The sequence below is a fragment of the Pleurodeles waltl genome, chromosome 1_1 (genome assembly GCF_031143425.1).
Source record: "Pleurodeles waltl isolate 20211129_DDA chromosome 1_1, aPleWal1.hap1.20221129, whole genome shotgun sequence".
Taxonomy (NCBI): domain Eukaryota; kingdom Metazoa; phylum Chordata; class Amphibia; order Caudata; family Salamandridae; genus Pleurodeles; species Pleurodeles waltl.
The window spans coordinates 204,515,963-204,535,639 of NC_090436.1; the positions used below are offsets into that span (position 1 = coordinate 204,515,963).

Genomic DNA, 19,677 nt, shown 5'->3' on the forward strand with positions numbered 1-19,677 from the left:
ATTTTTAGACCTTCAATTATATGATTAAACTGGCTGATAAATGGGCTAGGAAGCAAGGCATGATTGTTGATGTTCATATGCTCATGCAGTCACGTTCTAACTCGTCTGTATTTTGACTTCAGCCAGGTTGAAGCTGAGCGGTTTAAAACTGCGTGGTCTATTATACCCCTGGAAAGCTTACAAAATGTGCTATAGGAAATAGACAAATTATACAGTGTCCACACTGTAGGCTCCAAGCCGCAGACATAGGCCCTCATAATGAACATGGCAGTCCGTTCCGCACTGCCGGTGGTGGCGGTAGAAACCGCCAACAGAGGAGCGGGCCGGACCACCAAATAATGAACCAAACGAAAGACAGGCATCCTGCAAACCACCCACCGCCAGTGGAGGAGTGCCGACGACGACGGCAGAGTCCGCCCACAGGTCGACGGAAAGGCCCAAACAGCCCATCAAATAATGAACCACCAGTCCGCTGCCAGTTCCGGGGCGGGAACCGCCACCATGCAAAGCCAGGCGGAAATGAACCAAATATAAGGAAACACTCACCGGAGGCCCACACAACGCGCCGAAGCAGACATGGATAGAGAGCGGTAGAGCATGCCAGCCCTGCTCCTTGCCATATACCTCCACACCGAGACCACCGACGAAGACGATGATGGTAAGTACCGCAACCTACTGAACAAGGGAAGAAAGGGCACAGTTGCATACCCACCCCACCCTGCTACGCCCCCACAACCCTTCACAGCAGCACGTCATACACCCCACAGCAAGAGGTACTTACCTGACACAAGGCTATTCCAACTTGACCATAGTACATACAAATGCCCCACACCCATTAACAATTAAACAAAAGACCAGGGTTCAACGGCCTGCCACCGAAACACAGGCAACACAGAAACTTTAATGTGAAGCTCACAGACCCAAACAGTCTAAACAGGACCAATGGCCAGTCCGTAGGGCTACAATTGCCATGGGCCACAATGGACCCAACCTGACTCCCACAAGTGCCTGGTACTCCACCTAATAGGGCAAAATATGGGCATCCAGGCACCTCACGGAACCGGGGCAGCGGGTGGTGGGGATTTGCGACGGGGTGGGCCTTGGACTTTCATTTGGAAGGTGGAGGGGGGTGGGTTTGCCCTTTGAAGGGGGTGGGGGCTGTTTAGATCGGGTGGAGCTAGATGGACTTTTTTTATCAGGGGAAGGGGCACAGGAATGTGAAGGGCGGACAGGGGTGGGCTGTGATGTGGAAGGAGTGGAAAGGGCAAGGAGGTCAGCACGTTTGGGAACAAGACGGGGTGGGCCAGTGGGTTGGAAGAGGTCAGCACGGGAGAGGAAAAGTTTCTTCGGAGCAATTGGGGTGGTCCTGGATGAAGGCGTGGGAGTTGAGGCAGAGGGTGTGGATGTATGTGGTGTAGGGGTGCAAGAGTGGGTGCAGGTGACTGGACAGTATGCTGTGGTGGATGTCTGATGGGTGGGTGTCTTGGTGCGTTTGTGTGTTTTAGGAAGAGGGGGGTGGACACAGTGGGAGAAGACAGACAGCTAGTGTGGATGTATGTTGTGTGGGTGTCTGCAAGTCTGGTGAGTGTGCTGCATGTGTCAACTACAGTAGTTGTGGTGAGTGCAGGTGTGGTGTATGGGGTGCATGTATGGATGTCTGCTATTGTGGTGAGTGCAGGAAGAGGAGCAGCAACAGTGACTGAAGGTGGATGTAGAGGGGGCAGACAGGGAGGTGGAAGAGGTGGGCACACTGGGGGGAAGTGGATGTTGTGTGTGCATGTGTCTGTTGGCTGTGTGAATGCTTGTGGTGGGAGGTGTGGTGCTTGTGTTTAGAAGAGTGTTTCTTGAGTGTTGATGTGCTTGACTGCGTGTCTGAATGTGTGCCTTGGACAGGTGAAGGGAGTGGGGTGATGGAAGGGGTAGAGGAGGTTGGAGGGGGGACGGAATGGCCAGGGAAACTGGCTGCCGTCCAAGAGGAGGCCAGAGCCTGAAAAGATCTCTATAGGGCAGACACAGCACTGTGAATGCCATCCAAATAGGCATTTGTCTGCTGCACCTCTGATGCTAGCCCCCGGATGGCATTGACGATGGTTGTCTGCCCTACAGAGATGGTTCTCAGGAGGTCAATAGCCTCCTCTGTGAGGGCAGCAGGGCTGACTGGGGCAGGGGAGGAGGTGCCTGGGGTGAAGGAGATGTCCACCTTTCTGGGTGGGCGGGCATAGGCAACTCGGTGGGGAACAGAAGGGAGGGCGGTGATGGAATGGGGGGTGGTGGAAGATGTCATAGTAGTGGTGTGGCCACTAGGGTCCGCCACCGCTGGGGAGCCCCCATCGGAGGAGGTCTCGGAGTCACTACCTCCTGTGGTAGTTGCCTTCCCTGTGGAACTCCCCTCGCCCTCCCACCCACTGGTCCCCTGGGCGTCGGTTGTCTCTGCCTCCGAGGATCCGTGGGCCGCTGCCTCCCCACTTGCCGTGCCTCAGCTCCCTCACCAGATGTTGATGTTGTACTAAACCAACACAAGACAACAGGGATGGGGAGACAAAACAGGAGAGACACTTGTAAACAGCTGAATAGAGGTACATAATGGCCAGACATACACCCACCCAGAAGACTCACCCAACAGGAGGCACCGTTCACTATGCCCATGGTCATGCCCCTGACTACTGATCAGAGTACTGCTCTACGCTCATCACTTGTAATACCGAAGGAGGAGACATATGGGAGACCTCACAAAGACACGCCTACACCCTTTGGGGACCATAAAGTAGATGGACACCAGTCAAAGTCCCTGCCTCTAAGCAGCATGAACCCTAATCTACACCCAGACATCCTTCCAGACTGAAGTATGTGAAATGAGTACTCACCCCCTTGTGACTGCTGTGCAGCCTTCAAGTGCCCATCTAGGTCTGGGTATGCCACCGCCAGGATCTGTTGCATGAGGGGGGTCAGTGCCCGACGGGCACCCCTTCCACGTTGGGAGGACATTCCCAGCTGGGCTTCACTGATCTTATGCGCCCAGCGCCGCAGGTCCTCCCACCTCTTTCAACAGTGGGTGCTCCGCCGGTTGTAGACCACCAATGTCCGCACCTCCTTGGCAATGGCATGCCAATGTGCCCTCTTCTGGTGGGCGCTGACCTTTAAGGGCGACACAGAAATGGAACACAGAGGTCAGGCACTTGCACGATAGGAACAGCTGGCTAATCGTCCACTATGGGACGGACAGTACTGTCAGACATACAGGACATACGCACGCAGCATGCCATGCACCATGGCCCATGCAGGCTCAGAGGTGCATACATATGTCAAATTTACACCATCCATTACACACACACAGTGCCCCCAAACCCAGACTCACCTATACCTCTGGCAGTTCGTACAGTTTAGCGTACAGAGGCAGGATCCCGTCCACTAGCTTCTCCAGTTCCTCCTGGGTGAAGGCCGGGGCCCTTTCCCCTGCAACACGAGGCACATCTATAGCCAGAGGCAGGCCACAGCAGTACACAAAGTGGAGTGCCTGTCTGCGCGAGATCAGGGAGTCAAGTGATTAAACGATGACAAACGCGCGTACGTTCCGCAGCGGTGTGCACAGTCACCGGCAGCGGCGATCATGATACACCAGGATTCCCCATTGGCATCCATGTTAACCAATGAGGGTGCGAACAGGGGTAAACACCGCCTTACGCTGTGACGTCAACCGCTAGAGGTATGAGGTTACTTCCACAACGAAAGGGCAGAATTACAGTGGGCAGACATTTTGCCATGACCTACGCATCTAAAATAAATTACTTCTCACAATGCAGGTCCTACTATCCACATGAAGCACCTAGGCCTCTGTCCATTCAGTATTGTAGCACACTTGAAATACTCTGTCCCCTCCTTCTGATGTACATATATATCTGTCAGGTAGCAGTTATTGTAGAGACACTACAATGAACAATGCAGTGCACAAATGATGACAAGTGTGCCTATGTATATGTCTTCATCACACCTTTTTGAAACCCCTCGTAGGTACCGACCCTTGTGGCGAGGAAGGGCACCGTCGGTGTACAGACCACTTGTGGATATGAGGACCATGGTGGAGCATCATATCATAATCACTTACAGACTCACATGTGCAACAATTCAGGAACTTTGTGCATTACTGGATCCTGCACTAACTCTGGGAAATCGTAATCAGCATGCCATCCCAACTGAAGTGCAGGTGCTCTCCGCACTCCATTTCCTAGCCACAGGCTCATTTCAAGTGACAGTGGGCATGGGTGCTGGATTTTCACAGCCAATGTTCAACATGGTACTGAAAAGATTTCTGAATGCATTTGTACGACATCTGCAGTCCTATGTGAGGTTTCCCCAAAGTACTGACATCCCTGCCATCAAGTCTGAATTCTATGCCTTTGACAACATACCCCATGTTATAGGTGCCATCGAAGGCACCCACATACCGATCATACCCCCAAGAGTGAGTGAACAGGTGTACAGAAATAGAAAGAACTTTCACTCCATGAACATCCAATGGTATGTACTGCAGACCAGTACATCTCACATGTGAATGCCATGTTCCCAGGTTCAGTCCATGATTCCTTTGTGTTGAGGAACAGTAGTGCGCCACAGAAGATGGAACAACTCCAAGAGGACAGAGGGTGGATCATAGGTAAGTGTGCCTGTCACTAACTGACACATTGCAGAGAACCAGCCTGTCTGACTAAGGGGCATAACAATGACGACTCTGTATTGCACCATTTTCTAGGTGATTCTGGCTATCCAAACTTGCGTTGGCTCCTGACACCAGTGAGGAATCCCAGGACGGATGCAGAGAGAAATTACAATGAGGCCCATGGACGTACTAAGAGGGTGATAGAGCGAACTATAGGTCTCCTGAAGGCTAGATTTTGTTGTCTACATATCTCTGGGGGTTCCCTGGCCTATTGGCCTGATAAGGGGTGTAGAATAGTGGTGGCCTGCTGCATGCTGCACAACATGGCAGTGAAACATTCTATCACCCTCTTAGAGGTGGAGGGTGCTGTAGGTCCTGATCAGCTACCTCAGAGAGGTGAGGAGAGTGATGATGAGGAAGGGGAAGATGTCAATTCCAAGAACCAACTGATACAACTCTACTGTCAGTAAATGTGTGGGACTTGGGCCTGACATTGGGGTTTGTGACAAATACTGTCAGTGTGCTCAGTCATATGGGGGGGTTGGTAATGATAGGCGCAACATGGCCCACTTCTGCATGGTACAGACTGAAATTATATGCATTTCCTCATTGCCACCATTTAGGCACACAGGACTCCCTTCATGCACAGATTTGACAATAAAGTAGTTCTCTGCCAGTTGCATCCATACTTCACTTTGTTCACAATTTAACATAGGGGACAGTGTTACAGGTGTGATATGTGTTTTATTGGTTGAAGTGAGTGAATAGTGCTATTTACAGTGATGGCAAGCCGTAAGGGGGGGTGTCCTCAAGACCAACATGGTGGCAGCCTTGTTGGTAGTATTGATGGGTCCATCTTGTCTTACAGTAGTTCATATTGCCTCTTAGCAATGTGTGGTGGGTGATTGGGTGGGATAGTTGCTGTGCATATTGTTGTTGAGTTACTTATTGAAGGAGGCCTTGTTCTTAGCTTGGGTTCCAGTGCCATATCTTGGCTTGAGAGTCCATTTGGGCACCTGCTGTTGATCTTCAGGGGATGACATGGTAGGCCCTTGGGTTTCCTGTGAGGGTAGTTCCTGGGATGTTTCTGCGGATGGGGTAATCTGATTCTGGTTGTCCGGTGCTGTTGTGGGGGCCTCTTGTCCTGTGTGGGTGTCAGACTGGTTTTTGACCAGCTGCAGCAGTGCTCCTGCTATGGTGGCCATTGTGGTGTTGTGCTCTTTCCACTGCTCCATGCCTGTTGGTGGTGTTCCTGCTGCATCCTCTGACTGTGCTCCAGGGTGGACACAATCTGTGCCAACCTGTCATGGGTATGCTGGTAGGCCCCCAATACCTCTTATATCATGTTGTGGGCTGTTGCATCCATCATGTGACCTCCCCCCTGGCCCACTGCCACCCTTGCACTTGCCCTAGCCCCCTGTGCCTGTGTCCCCTGCACAGGTCTGGCAGTACCACTTGTACTGGGGCCCTCGCCTGCCTGCATGTTGGGAGTGGGAGACTGTGGCCTCTGTACCTGTGTTCCACCAGTCTGTGGCCTGGATACACTGGTGTGGGGACGCCTGCCCTGGGCTGCTGGTCTTGACTGGGTGGTAGTGGTGACAGTGGTTTCCTGTATGGAGCTGCAGCATGGTGAGAGTCCAGGACTGTGTGAGGGGCCTGCCTGCTCATCAGTGTCCAGGGATCCTTCACCTGTGAGGTGCCTCTGTCTCCCTGGGGGGCACTGACACTCCTTGTCCACTCCATTAGGGTTGCATGGGTGGTGGGACATAGACATGTCTGTTACAGCTGCATGAACATTTGAGGTGAACAGCACTGGGCGATTTTGTGCTGGTGTTACTTTCAGTGGCCTTCCAGCGTGCCTTTGTGAGGTTGACATTGCATTTAGCGCCAGTGTGGGGTTGTATTGTGGTTGGGGGTGTCGTTCCACTGTGGGTACGTGCAGGGGTAGGTGACTGTGCACAGCGGGAGTGATGTGGGCCTGTTAGTGGGTTTGTGGTCATGCAAGGGGGGTGGATGTAGTGGCTGATACCTGGGTGGGGTGTTGGTCCTGGTGGGTGTGGGTGGGGTGGAGCATGCATTACAGGTATGTTGTATATGGGGTATCTGTTGATGACTTACCTGAGTTCATTCCTCCCGTGAGTCCAGTGAGTCCCTCAGGGTGAAGGATGGCCAATCCCTTTTCCTCCCAGTCTGTGTATTCTGGTGGTGTTGGTGGCAGTCCTCCCCCAGTCTTCTGCACTGCGATGTGGTGCCTTGATGCCATGCCCCTGACCTTCCCCCGCAGGTCGTTCCATCTCTTCCAGATGTTGTCCCTGGTGCATGGATGGTGTCCCACTGCATTGACCCTGTTCACAATGGTTTGCCACAGCTCCATCTTCCTTGCAATGGGTGTGTGCTGCACCTCGGCCCCGAATATTTGTGGCTCCACCTTCAGCCTTTTTGTTTCGCAGTACCATTGATAAAGATACATCTATGCCTCCTCATGACCCAGGAACCTACTTTAAACTGTAACCATACACACACTGCTGGCTGAGTTTAATACTCTGGTATTTGCTTAACAGGATTACTAGGAATCAGCACACAAAAGTGGTAGATCTCTGGTTGTTTCACTAGCTTTCAGTTGGAAATTAATGTCCACTAGTAATAGCAGTATATATGGGGTTGCATTCCTTCAAAGAAATGGTAAAGGACGTGGAAGTAGTGTGTGGGGTTTCCCTCACATGGTTTAATCAGGAGTCGCAACATTACCATCACATTGGAAATGTATCAGTTTCCTACCACCAAGATAACATATGGGGTCTCCTATGGCTCACCTTTATGGTCATGATTGTCCAGTTTTTATGTGTCCAGTGTTGTTGCTGATTCAAGGACATGGATTGGCATACTACTCATTTGTAGATGACACCCATATAATGTTTTTCTTAAATGCGAGCTGAATCAATCAAACACACTACCATCTGTCTCAGCAACATTAAGGTTTGGATGAAAGACAACTGCCTCCAAAGTAATTAGGGTAAAACAGAGGTAATCATATATTGTTTGTTCCTGAAAGGAAATTAGCAAGTAAAGTATATGACATGACAGCTGTTCAACATATTAAACCTAGTTCTAGACTGTTGGCTTTCATTTATGAACCTCCGTCTACAAAACCCTAGACTAAATCAGTTTCTTAAAAGCATTAGTTCTACCTCTGCTATCAACATAGGGTACATCAGCTCCCAGAGTATTTGATTCCATGAATGGCCAGCACCACACTTAGCTCTAGATTAGACTACACTAACTTTCTGTATCTATGCATCTCTAAATCCATTGTATATATTGTCCATTCAGATAGCAGAGTTTAGGCTTGCAGAAGGATTACCAAGAAGAGAATTTGAATCAACATGGAAAAAAGCATTATTTTGAAGTCCTATCTAAGGTATTCAAGTTGTATCATGGCCTGCTACATCCCCACTTAACTAGCAGACAAGCTATTGTAGCAAGCTACTGCAAGAACACTAAGATCATCCAGCAAATGTTTACTGCACTGCCACTGTTAGAAATGGGGTCTCTAGTTGGCAGAGTTATACACCCTTGTCCAAGTAGGGACCACAATCCTAGTCAGGGTAAGTCACATACAATTCAAATTATCCTGTCCCCACCCTCTGGTAGCTTGGCACTGAGCAGTCAAGCTTAATTTAGAAGACAATGTGTAAAGTATTTGTGCAATTAATCATGCAATAACACAGCGAAAACACCGCAAAAATACATCACACAGGTTTAGAAAAATATAAGATATTTATCTGAGTATATTAAGGTCAAAACAATCAAGATTTGATAAGTACAAGTTGAAATATCACTTTTGCAATGACAAGAAGAGTCTTAAGTCTTTAAAAATCAACAAATGTCTCTTGTGTGCACAAAGTACCTCATATGCGTCAAAATTACACAAACAGAGACCGCAGAGGAGGAGATGCGTGGAAAAAAGAAGGTGTGTGCCGGATTTTCGGGTGTCGATTCTTTTTCACTCTGCAAGGGCTTTGTGTCGAATTACGGCGCGCAGGCTTGAATCCTCTTTGCGATGCGGGGTCTTTTAACGCCCAGGGACAATGCGTGGAAATCCTGGGCGTGCTGGACGAAGTCACAGGTGTTGCGTCGATCTGGTGGGCAATGCGTCAGAGTTTCTGTCTACCCCATGGGTCTTCCTGGGCTGGAAGGGTGGAGGGGCTTGACACTTACATTTCAAAGGGTAGTGGCCTGCCCTCACACAAAGGACTGCCACAACCCCTGATGGGATCCCGGTAGACAGACATGTACTGAAAACCAAGGGCTTGGATTGAGCTTGTCTCCTGTTTCCTGAACTCTCAGGGTCAAAAGACTTCTTCTCTTCAAAGGAACTCCTTGTGCGGTGAAAATCGATGCACAGCCTGCCAGAATCGATGCACAGCCTGCCTAGCGGTGAAAGAATCCCCCCATCACCGCTCTAGAACGACGCAGCCTGACTCCCCGAGTGGAGATCGATGCAGTGCCAGCATTACGAATGGAACTTCGTCACAGAGCCCACCGGATCGACGCATCGCCGAGCCAGAACGATGCTGCCCGACTTCCTGCGTGAGGAATCGACGCAGCACCTGCCGTGCAACAGAAACTCTGACGCATTGCCCACCAGATCGACGCAGCACCTGTGACTTCGTCCAGCACGCCCAGCCCATGAAAGAAGCATGCCTCACAGCAGTGGAAAACCAATTTAGGAGTTTTCCACTATCAGGACATATAAAACACATAGGTATATGTCCTGCCTTTTACCTACACAGCACCCTGCCCTATGGGTTACCTAGGGCCTGCCTTAGGGGTGACCTATATGTAGAAAAAGGGGAGTTTAAGGCTTGGCAAGTACTTTTAAATGCCAAGTCGAAGTGGCAGTGAAACTGAACACACAGGCCTTGCAATGGCAGGCCTAAGACATGGCTAAGGGGCTACTTATGTGGGTGGCACAACCAGTGCTGCAGGCCCACTAGTAGCATTCAATCTAAAGGCCCTGGGCACATGTAGTGCACTCTACTAGGGACTTACAAGTAGATCAAATATGCCAATTGGGTATGAACAAATGTTACCATGTTTTAAGGAGAGAGCATATGCACTTTAGCACTGATCAGCCGTGGTAAAGTGTGCAGAGTCCTAAAGCCAGCAAAAATGAGGTCAGAAAAAGAGAAGGAGGAAGGCAAAACATTTGGGGGTGACCCTGCAGATAGGCCATTTCCAACAGCCACTACGGGGTAGATATTTTTGTGTTTTTGCTAAGTGGAACTCAAGGTCTATTTGTGTTATTAACTACTTCTACCTTGTTTGAAAGCAACATTCAAAACACACATTTTTATTAATTACACCAGGACAATTGCACTTAATGCAGACCGAATGGCTGGAGAGATGTTCCTTCATTATTATCATCTACCTCACAACTCTTGGTCCTAGAAGCTTTGTCTCAATTACAAGGAGATAGAAACTCTGTGTGCCAGTTCTGAAGTTACATTTGGAGTACTTCCAGCTTCACAAAGAGACCCGTCTAAGTGGTCTCACTTGACCTTTGATAGAGGCACAGCTTGTAATGTGAGGAAGGCATGACAGGATCAGAGTGAGCTGGTTTAAGAGAATTTCAGTTTTGTACCCACATGCATCTAACCACCATTTGAGCATGTTCTGGCTTCCATCCTGCTCATAGATAGTGTGATGCCTGGTTGTGTGTCAATGTAGAAGATAGAAACATTCTTAGCACTCATCCATACCCTAGCTCATGTGTTGGGTTTTGAGTACCACTGTGCCGTGCTCAATTACTGTACTGGAGGAATCAGAAAAACCTGGGATCTAATCAACATATTTCAAAGTACAGCAGCATCTCAGACTGAAGAAGTGGTACAAGGCCAGGAGAGCTCTGCGAAATCTACCCACCAGTATCTCCCTTGAATCATCTAGGATCTTGCTTCTTCCAGAAGAATCCATTCCAAGCAATCAGGCCCTATATGGTGGCAGGTCTGCTGCCCTCAGTGCTACTCCGAGATTGGCACTGGTTGGAACATTGACTAGACTGGCAAAATCTTACTGAAAAATAGTTGAACAATCCCTCTTTACACAGGGACAACCGCACCAATACAAGTGCTGACCCAATCGGTTCAACACAGCCTCTACCACTCAATCCAGGCTTAGCACATGCAGGATTCCTGCAGCACGTCCTGGCTTTCTGGGAGGAATATATTTTTGCTGCAGTCCTACAAACATATGATCCAGTAGCCAAACATACACCAATGTACATGTAAGGAAGTCCCCTAAGATATATATTTTCATATCACATGGATGAGGATGAAGATGAAAGCCACACCCCAAACAAAACCAAAAAGAAGTCAGGAGACAACGTATAGAATGTAGAGATTTGCATGAGAACTACTGTAAAGGTATTTTTTAAATGTTAACTTGTTGGAACACATTAAAAGACTTCAAAGTTATGAAGTATCAACACTTTTGCTGCTGATTTGAAAGGAATCAAAATTAAAATCAGCACACTAAATACAGCACTTGTTTACTAAGAAATTGCTGTGTAGGGACTTGACTCAAAAATATTTTGATCATCACAGTCTAATTCTATTAGTCTAAGCCGGGTATTTAGTTTAGAAATGTTATAACTACAATGGCAGACAAACATGTTTTCTGAACTGGTGAGTGTATAGCTGATTGTTTGGATGTTACTCAAATGCAACCATCTAACTAGTCAAGTGATGCAAAAATGTGATATGGAGGGAGGAATTGTGTGTTTTGCATTCTAGGTGAAACTAAAAATGATCTTATCTCACCATCCAGAGGGATCTAATGCTGCTGTAGTGACCTACTGTGTACTGGAGACTACAAGGACATTTACCTTGGAATTCAAACGAATACATTATGTGAACTTCATCATATCTTACATTATGCAGTGTGACTGTAGAAATATGACTAGCAGAGGCCTCTAGTGGCCTGTAATTGGGCAGATGGTACATTTTAAAATCTATTCCCAGACTACAAATCTTTTTATGGGCCCAAGTCCTCTGGTCTGGCAAACGATCTGTACCCCGGCTTTCACCTCAAAGATTATGTTTTCTTGCATATCCTTCAGAGTAAGAGGCAATTTGTAGGGTAACCTTTTTGGTTCCTCGGCTACAAACTGTGGAACAATCGGTTTGTGTGGCTTTGAGACTAACTCAGCCTTCAGCAAAGGGCCTCAAGACCTTTCCTTTCTATCCAGTTCACAGTTTGTAAAGCTTGTTTTGTTCATTCCCTTCCCTGGTAGGAGTACCCAAGGTTTTGTTTGTGCCTCAGTGTCAAGAAGAAACTGGGGGATACATGTAGCATTTTACAAGTAATCAATCAAATCAATAGGATAGTCATCAGCTTCTATTGCCTACAGCCTCCCTGAAATACTCTTTGTTGCATGTCCTTTGATCAGTTATCAATGAAAGTTTAGTTTGTGCTGGCTTGCCCAAACGGCTCACACAGCAAGATCTGCATCGTCTGTCAAGGGTAATATTAGTCTTTCTATTTCTGCTTCCACCAGTATTCCAATGTCATTTGATCTCAGAGCCATCAAATGTTGTATGGAACTGAAGGTTACTATGCTATCTCTGTTGAAAATGTTGGGCACAAAATGGTCGTTCTGTGATGCATACTGATTGGTAAAAACATGTGTAGGCTATCATTGTACTGATGTAGTGAAATCGATTGTCATTCCAGCCGCTTAGACTAACTAGTCATATAAATATCTAGGGTCAGTTTCCCAAGCTGCACTATGTAGCACATTTTGTAGTGCTAAAGTAGCACTACAAAACTTACTACAAAGGGCTAGTCACTTTTGTAGTAGGTCGCTACCTCCATTATTTTCTATTGGAGGGAGCTGCAGTACCAGTGGTTGGCCATGTGTAGTGTTGGATTTACTACGAAAGTGTACATTAATACAAAGGTGTAAGTTACTAAAAAAGTACAGTTTGTAACTACCAAGAAGTAGTAAAATTACTCAAAAGTATAAACTTACTCAAAAGTGTTACCTTTGTGAAACAGGCCCAGAGTGTCTGTTGATCTAATGATATGGAAATCAGGCGGAATCATACACTGCTTGTATGGCCTTTCCCATGTTCTGTGCCCTTTAAAAACATAAAGGACCAGACTGATAAAGGCATGTGTGGCACCTAAACCATGGTCATTGACCTTTTGGACTGTTTTTGTGATTTACCCTAAGAAACATCTGCTTCAGGTAATTGAGGTTTAAGGGGAGTCAGACAAATTACACGTTCTAGATCCTGTACATTTAATTTACAAACTGTACATTTAATTTACAAAGTAAGAACATTTGTTAAGAATTTCAGTAAAGTCAGAAAATTTACTAATAACTCAGGCCTAAGCCCATGTGAGTATATTTTTGACTTTCAGCCCAAAGCCGATGAGTTTTTTATTCAGACCGTAATGGATTGGGAATGATTTCTGATATGAGAAAATATTTTTGCTAGCAAGCGTCAGCAATGAAACATTACACACATATAATGACGTATTTATAAATATTAACAATTGCTGTACCTGACCATAAACTCCGCCCTTGCCAATCATTACTCCCATGTCCTTGCAGTCTTCCCAGATTTGGCTCACTTCTTCAGGTGGAAGAGGTTGGCGACTCTCCTGTTACCAAATAGGACATTGTAGTTTAATGTAAATGAGATGGTGTGGTACATAAATATTTTTAAATACAATATTCCATTATCCTTAGTATCTTACAGTGCTAGGCATGCCTTCCTGTGGAAAGGAGCAAAAAAAGATATATTGATCTAACCTTCTATTTAAGAGTCTTTCTTCCTAAAATGTAATCCATTGATAAAACTGAGAAGACTGGCATTGTCATTTAGACTTAGCAGGTCACCTGCGGTGTGGTGGAGGACCTGCCACTGCTGTCTTGGCAGAGAACTGCCCCACATAATTAGATATCCCAGCCATATTCACAAGGATTGGTTTGCAACTTTCCTGCCTACACAGTGGGCACACTTTTGTCAGACCTGAGACACCAGCTGATTGCCCTGTCATGATAAATGGTCAGCATTATTTTTTTGATTTGAGAAGCACTGTTTCTGTTGAAAAAAAAAAATCAATGTCCATGACATGCCTGTTCATGTGGGCCACTGAATACCTTTCCTGCCGTTGTCCACCATGCCGTAAAATGGCAGGCATTCAAGGGGCATTGACCCAGCAGCTCTGTGGTAGGTGGACTGCTGGCTGTAAAGTTCCCAACTGCGGTAGAACCTGAGGTTTCACATTCATAAACATTGTGGATTCCTCCACTTCAAATGAGGTGGAAAGCCATGGGTTTAAGTGGACAGGGGTCCTACTTATTTCTGTAGTGCTCCCACTCTAACAAACTCAACATGATCCACTAAACATTATAGCACACTTTGTGAACATTTGAAAAGCTGGTAAAAACCATGCACTATGGATATCCATAAATGGGAATGCCACAGTTTCAATGATTGGATCTGAATCTCATCAGTAATGTAAACAGCACATAGCCGGCCTTGTATATTCGAACTGGTTGGAAACATTAATTAAATCCAGATTCAATAACAGCAGCTGTTAAGCCACAAATCGTTTGATACAATGGACAAAACTTATTTAACATGAGCTTCATTTTGCCAACTGAAACCAACAAATAAATCAAAATCAGTTTGTAAGAGTCACTATAATGTAAGGTTTAAGACAAAGCTAGACATTAAACTGTCACTATCACTTCCATGTTGCAATCTAACAAACTTATAATTTTTGACCTATTGTCTTGATTAGAATTTGCCTCTTTGTCCTTTGGACTGGTAAAAGCTCTATATAATTTGCTAAGATTACTTTCTCAAGAGCCCCCTTTTGTTCCAGCCACTACATTCATTCTAACCATATTCACTTCTCCCTTCAAAGACACATCCTAACGGCATGATTTATTTAGCACATCACATAATAAGAATCTAACCACTTGTATCTTTGACCCTATATGCTCTCTAATGTCTTCACCATCCTTTAAATGAATGTGTCAGAAGAACAGTATAAAAGGGAATTAAGTTTACTATTGCATCTAGTAGCGCATACATATAGACTTAGCCCCCATACACAATGAATGGGTAATAATGCACAATATCAGATATGATACCATTGATATCATCATTTAGGCCATCAGCGATGTCATTGCTGCACTTTCTCAATTTTTTGTTTAATTTCTTTAATTAAAGTTTTGAACTATTATAACATGACATATCTGGGTATACTGACACCAAGACAATAAAGATATAAATAAAAATAAAACATAAATAAAATAAAAAACACGAAGTTTAAGTTTCAGAACACAGCAAAGCTGGAACCCCAATATCCTAGCACATTAGTAAGAAATGCACAGCAGATGGGAAAACATAGTTGGTGAAGTCTCAACTAGCAAACATAAGTTCTGCTTGTGTCACAAGGGAAAGTTGTACATTTTCTCTGAAGCATAAGAGAGAATTTGGTAGTGCTTGCAGCAGTGGCGGCTCCTCCCCTAAGAGGGAAGAGCAAAGCCCCATGGCTTGAATGGAAAAGAAAAAAATGAAATGATATTAACAGAATGTTATTATCATTTTATTTTTATCTGGAGCTTGGTTAGGGGGCGGGCTGGAAGAGGAGTGGTATGTGCACCATAACTGCGCATATCTCCTTGGCCGGCCATGTGGGGGTGGTCAAACAGAGATGCGCACTTAGAATTTCTCTACCTGGCTGGTATTGCACAGCCGGGAGGACAAAGTGCACATGGTCCCACTGCCTGTGTGAGCGCAGACCAAGGCCGCTCACACCAATCACGAGGCTGCTGTCATGCTGGTGACAACGGTGTTGTGATTGGCTGAGGCGAGTGTGGGAAGAGGACGAGGCTGCTCGGGACGAGGACAGAGAGAAAGAGTCCCACGGCTAACCAGGTAAGATTTTTTTTTTTTTGGGTAAATGTTTTTTTATCTCCTGTCCCCGCCACCCCTTGCAGTGTACGTTGATGACTGAAGTGGTTAACTGGAGAGTTCTTTGTATGGTTGACCCACTTGCTTGAATTACAAATCACATGTACAACAGGCTGGCAGTAAAATGTAAACTCTGCACTTTTCACAAAAGAAACAGGTAATAAAGGTTGGAGGCAGAGCAAAACAAATCACCTCTCCATCAAAGGAGTGATGTGAGTGCAACAACATATTCACTTGCTAATAACATTGATGCTGTTAGGCGAAACTGCATGAAATGTTCCATCCAGTTACAAATTTACACCCACCACAGATGTTTCGGGTTGCATGCATATCCAATAAAGGGGGTTGGGTTTAGGAGTGTGTGTGTAGGGGGGGGGGAAGGGAGGACTTTAAAGTAAAAGCCAAAATATTTTTATAAGCTAATGACTTGGTGTTATTTGATGGGTTTCCACAAAAGTTGGCAGAGACTTACCATGTTTAGCTTAGTCTTGGTATTTTAAAATTTACACTTGTCTATCAAAGTGGGGAGGGGGCAAAAAAGCATTTATTTACTGATACACTGGGTAGTTTGTGATGAATCCTCATAAAGTTTGACATACAATTAGCAGTTTTAGCTTTATGTTGGTAAGTGACGTTCTGAGCAGATTCATCAAGGTGAGGGAAGATAAGTGGGGCAAAAAATATTGTATTCACTAATAACTTTGCCACTGTTTAATTAATCAGTATGAAATTTGATCTCTAAACCAGCTTGCTGTAATTCACATGGGGAGGTTGGCAAGGTAATAATGAAATCTTGGGAGCAAAACCATTTTAAATCAATGATACCTTGTCCATTACTGATGGTTCCAAAGACTGCCAAAAGTCCATGATGCCCTTCTGATTCCTCAGTGCCTCACCTAAATTACCAACTATGAGAGCCTGGGTTGTGTGATATATAATTACCCACAAGTATCTACAAGTTGTCAACGTTCCAGGATCCTCATGCATAGATTGGTCAATACGGTATGCACAGGTTTTAGATCAATTGGTGTGGAGGCCTAAAAGCCTGCCAAATTCTTACAGACATCTACTCGTAGGCCATAGCCCTTCATCTCTACCAAGAACAGTAGCATATCATCTGTGTTAAGGAAGATCACATGCATCCCATCTTTTAGTAGTATTCAGCTATCTTTTTTTCAACTCTGGAAAGGGCTCTGCTGCTAAGGCAGAGAGCATGGGGAGAGGGGTTAGCCCTTTCCGATTACATGATGGACTTAGTAGGAAGGCAAAATCATTCTCCCTGTTTTCAAGTAAGCCAGTATCTCTGTATTATGAATTTCTTTGTTTGCCATTAATTGACCCCATTAATATTCACAAAAGGCTGCATTAATTCCAGTCTGGTCTTGCATCATCTGTCCCACGGGAAGACATAGCTGAGCAATGAGTGTACCTGTATTAGTCAGTCTGATCACCTATGCCAGTAAGAATCCAGGCCACTCAGCCTCTGCATGCGCTTGGGCCAAGTACCCATATATTCAAGGCATCTGAGTTTCTCCAATTAAAGTGTGCTTCTCTTCCTCAGGTCAAACAACTCCTGTTTTTCTAAATTGCATACATTTCTTCTAATTTGAGTTTATGTAGTTTACATCCTTGTCAAGCAGTGTTCTTGACATCATTCACTTTATGCTGTCTTTTACTGTCTGGAATGCACAAATCAATCACAGCATGTCCCCTGATTCTCTATAAAATCATTCCTTATTGCCTTCTCAAGTGAACGTTGGAATGCTGGATCCTCTACGACAGCACTTTAAAGTTGCCATGTTGATATTGGTATGAACACTTTGCCCCTAAATTGGATTATTAAAGGTTTATGTTCAGAGAGGGTTTTTCCCAGATATTTTGTGTGGAGCACCAATGTGGGCACATCAAGGTACCCCATACATTTATAAAGATGAACATGCAAGTTATGCACTAGGGAATAAAAGGAGTATTCCCTGGGGGGTACTTTTCTTCCCATTGCAATTAGGGTGGGACCCAGGAGTGGCAGTAACTTGTAAATGAGCCTTCCCTTTCACAAGTAAACGTATGGCAAGATTTGGAGAATGCAACTCATTGTTCCCCCAGCCAGATTGGCACCAACCTCAGTGGGAGAGGTGCTACTGCCAGAACTGTTTTTGAGTGACCACAGATGAGGTGACCACTCAGTTCTCAGGACCCACCTTGGGATGGGCACATAGGCTCTGCACAAGGGAGAAAGGTTCTCCCCAGCTTGGATTTAGGGCAAAGGGTCACTGTGAGATTGTTTGCAGTAGAGAAAACAGGAATGGCTGAAAAGCTGAACCTTTTACCCCCTTTGGTTAAGGAGAGGTTAGGAGTCATCACCAACAACAACCTATGGCCAACCATAAATGTGGCACTACAAGGCACTCTCCTAAGAACATTTGCCGGACTTCTGTGCCGTTTTAGATCTGTGAGGAGACCTAAAGAACTTGATCTGCTCCCACTTGTATCCAGGACAAAGAAGCAGACTCCAAGAGTCAGCTAACTGACCTTGTGAGTAGCTACAGGGACACAATAAGCTACAAGAGGCCTTTTCCCTGAAGTGGCCAGTTGAAGAGGAGCAACAGGACCTGGATTGGACCCTGCTGGTGGTCTCTGCATGAGACAGTCTTGACACCCAAGTGTTGTCACTGAGGCCCTGGGCCCCTTGGCGGTGTCTACATGGGTGTCTCTGAACAACACTGAAAAGTTGAAACTTAAAAAGTTTACTTTCAACCTCTTTCCTTTCTCAGAAAACAGATCAGCACGCCGACAGCTGATTCAGGAAGATTTATTTAGCAGAAAATGCGATCAAAACGTTTGTCCGAGCCTTGTTCAGAACAAACAACGTTGTGAATAATCTATTTTTAAGTACACCATTACATTCACATTTCTAAACAAAGACATAGGACACACAGTTAAAGTCAAAGGTGTTTACATATATTCAAAGGGGTTTCTACAATGTTAAGAAGCAATTAATCCTAATAATTTCAACAAAAAAGTCTCAAAATAATCACAGTTCTATGACTTTATAGTACTGTGAGTCTCATAACATTCTTTTACATACTGCATATCAACATAAACGATAGGGCACTTGTTCACTACACAAATCCTCCATCTTATAGGAGGCAAAATTACACTACCACAGTGTGCCATCTCAATACTGGCTGCTGGTTGCTAGTTACATTATTCTGCTGCATCCCACAAGTGGAATGTAACTTATTATGTTTGATTTTATCAATTGACAAACATCAATCATAACGCAAATAAAAAAACTTTTGCAATCTACATTTACTGAAGGTAGGATTTAGTTTCTGGATTTCCAAAACTCCGGAGGACTGAGACCAACCACCAAAACGAATACGCTCAAGGTGCAACTTCGCTCGGCTAAAAACAGGTTTCTTCATTTCAGCAGGCCCTAAGCAGGAAGGTATCTGGCCTTTTGGACTTAATAATCTGAAACAGACTGTAACCTGTCCTATTAGGGTTCTGAGCTCTGAAAACTAAGTCCAAACGTAGGAATCTTGACTGGTCGAAGGCACGAAAAGTCTCTGATTCTATCTATCTCATTATGTTGCTGATAACTCTATGTTTGAAGGTCATTTAAAGAAATCTCATTGTGCAGGTGTTTGAGAGAATAAGGACTTTGTTATTTGTGTGTGCCTCAACCTGAATGGTTCTTTATGGGTACCAAGTGTATGTGTATCAATTCTTCGAACTGTGTCATTTTAAACTAATGCAATGAAGATGAGAATTCAGAACCCCTCTTTCCAGGCTTTCTATCAGAACCTTTACCTGAGTTAGCAGAGAAGTGTGCCCTCTTTTTGAGAGAGCTGATTTTGCCTAACATTTCTTTTTGAGACAACTTTAAAACACTTTGCCTTTGTTCATGACTTTTGAATTGCTTTGAACTATACATTAACTAATGGATTCATGTATTGATTTATAACCATTAGCTGATCTGAATTTGCAAAATTTGTAACTGTGCTAATCTTTTAATAAACC

At 45.3% G+C, this 19,677-nt stretch overlaps 1 protein-coding gene across 1 annotated transcript in view; it reads right to left on the reverse strand.

The window, feature by feature from the left end:
* Positions 1–19,677, reverse strand: part of AGXT2 (alanine--glyoxylate aminotransferase 2) — a 206,065-nt gene that overhangs the window by 40,479 nt on the left and 145,909 nt on the right. The window contains exon 13 of the mRNA XM_069220773.1: positions 13,226–13,324. Coding sequence (XP_069076874.1) covers positions 13,226–13,324 — 99 coding nt within the window. The remainder of the gene's footprint in view (positions 1–13,225; positions 13,325–19,677) is intronic.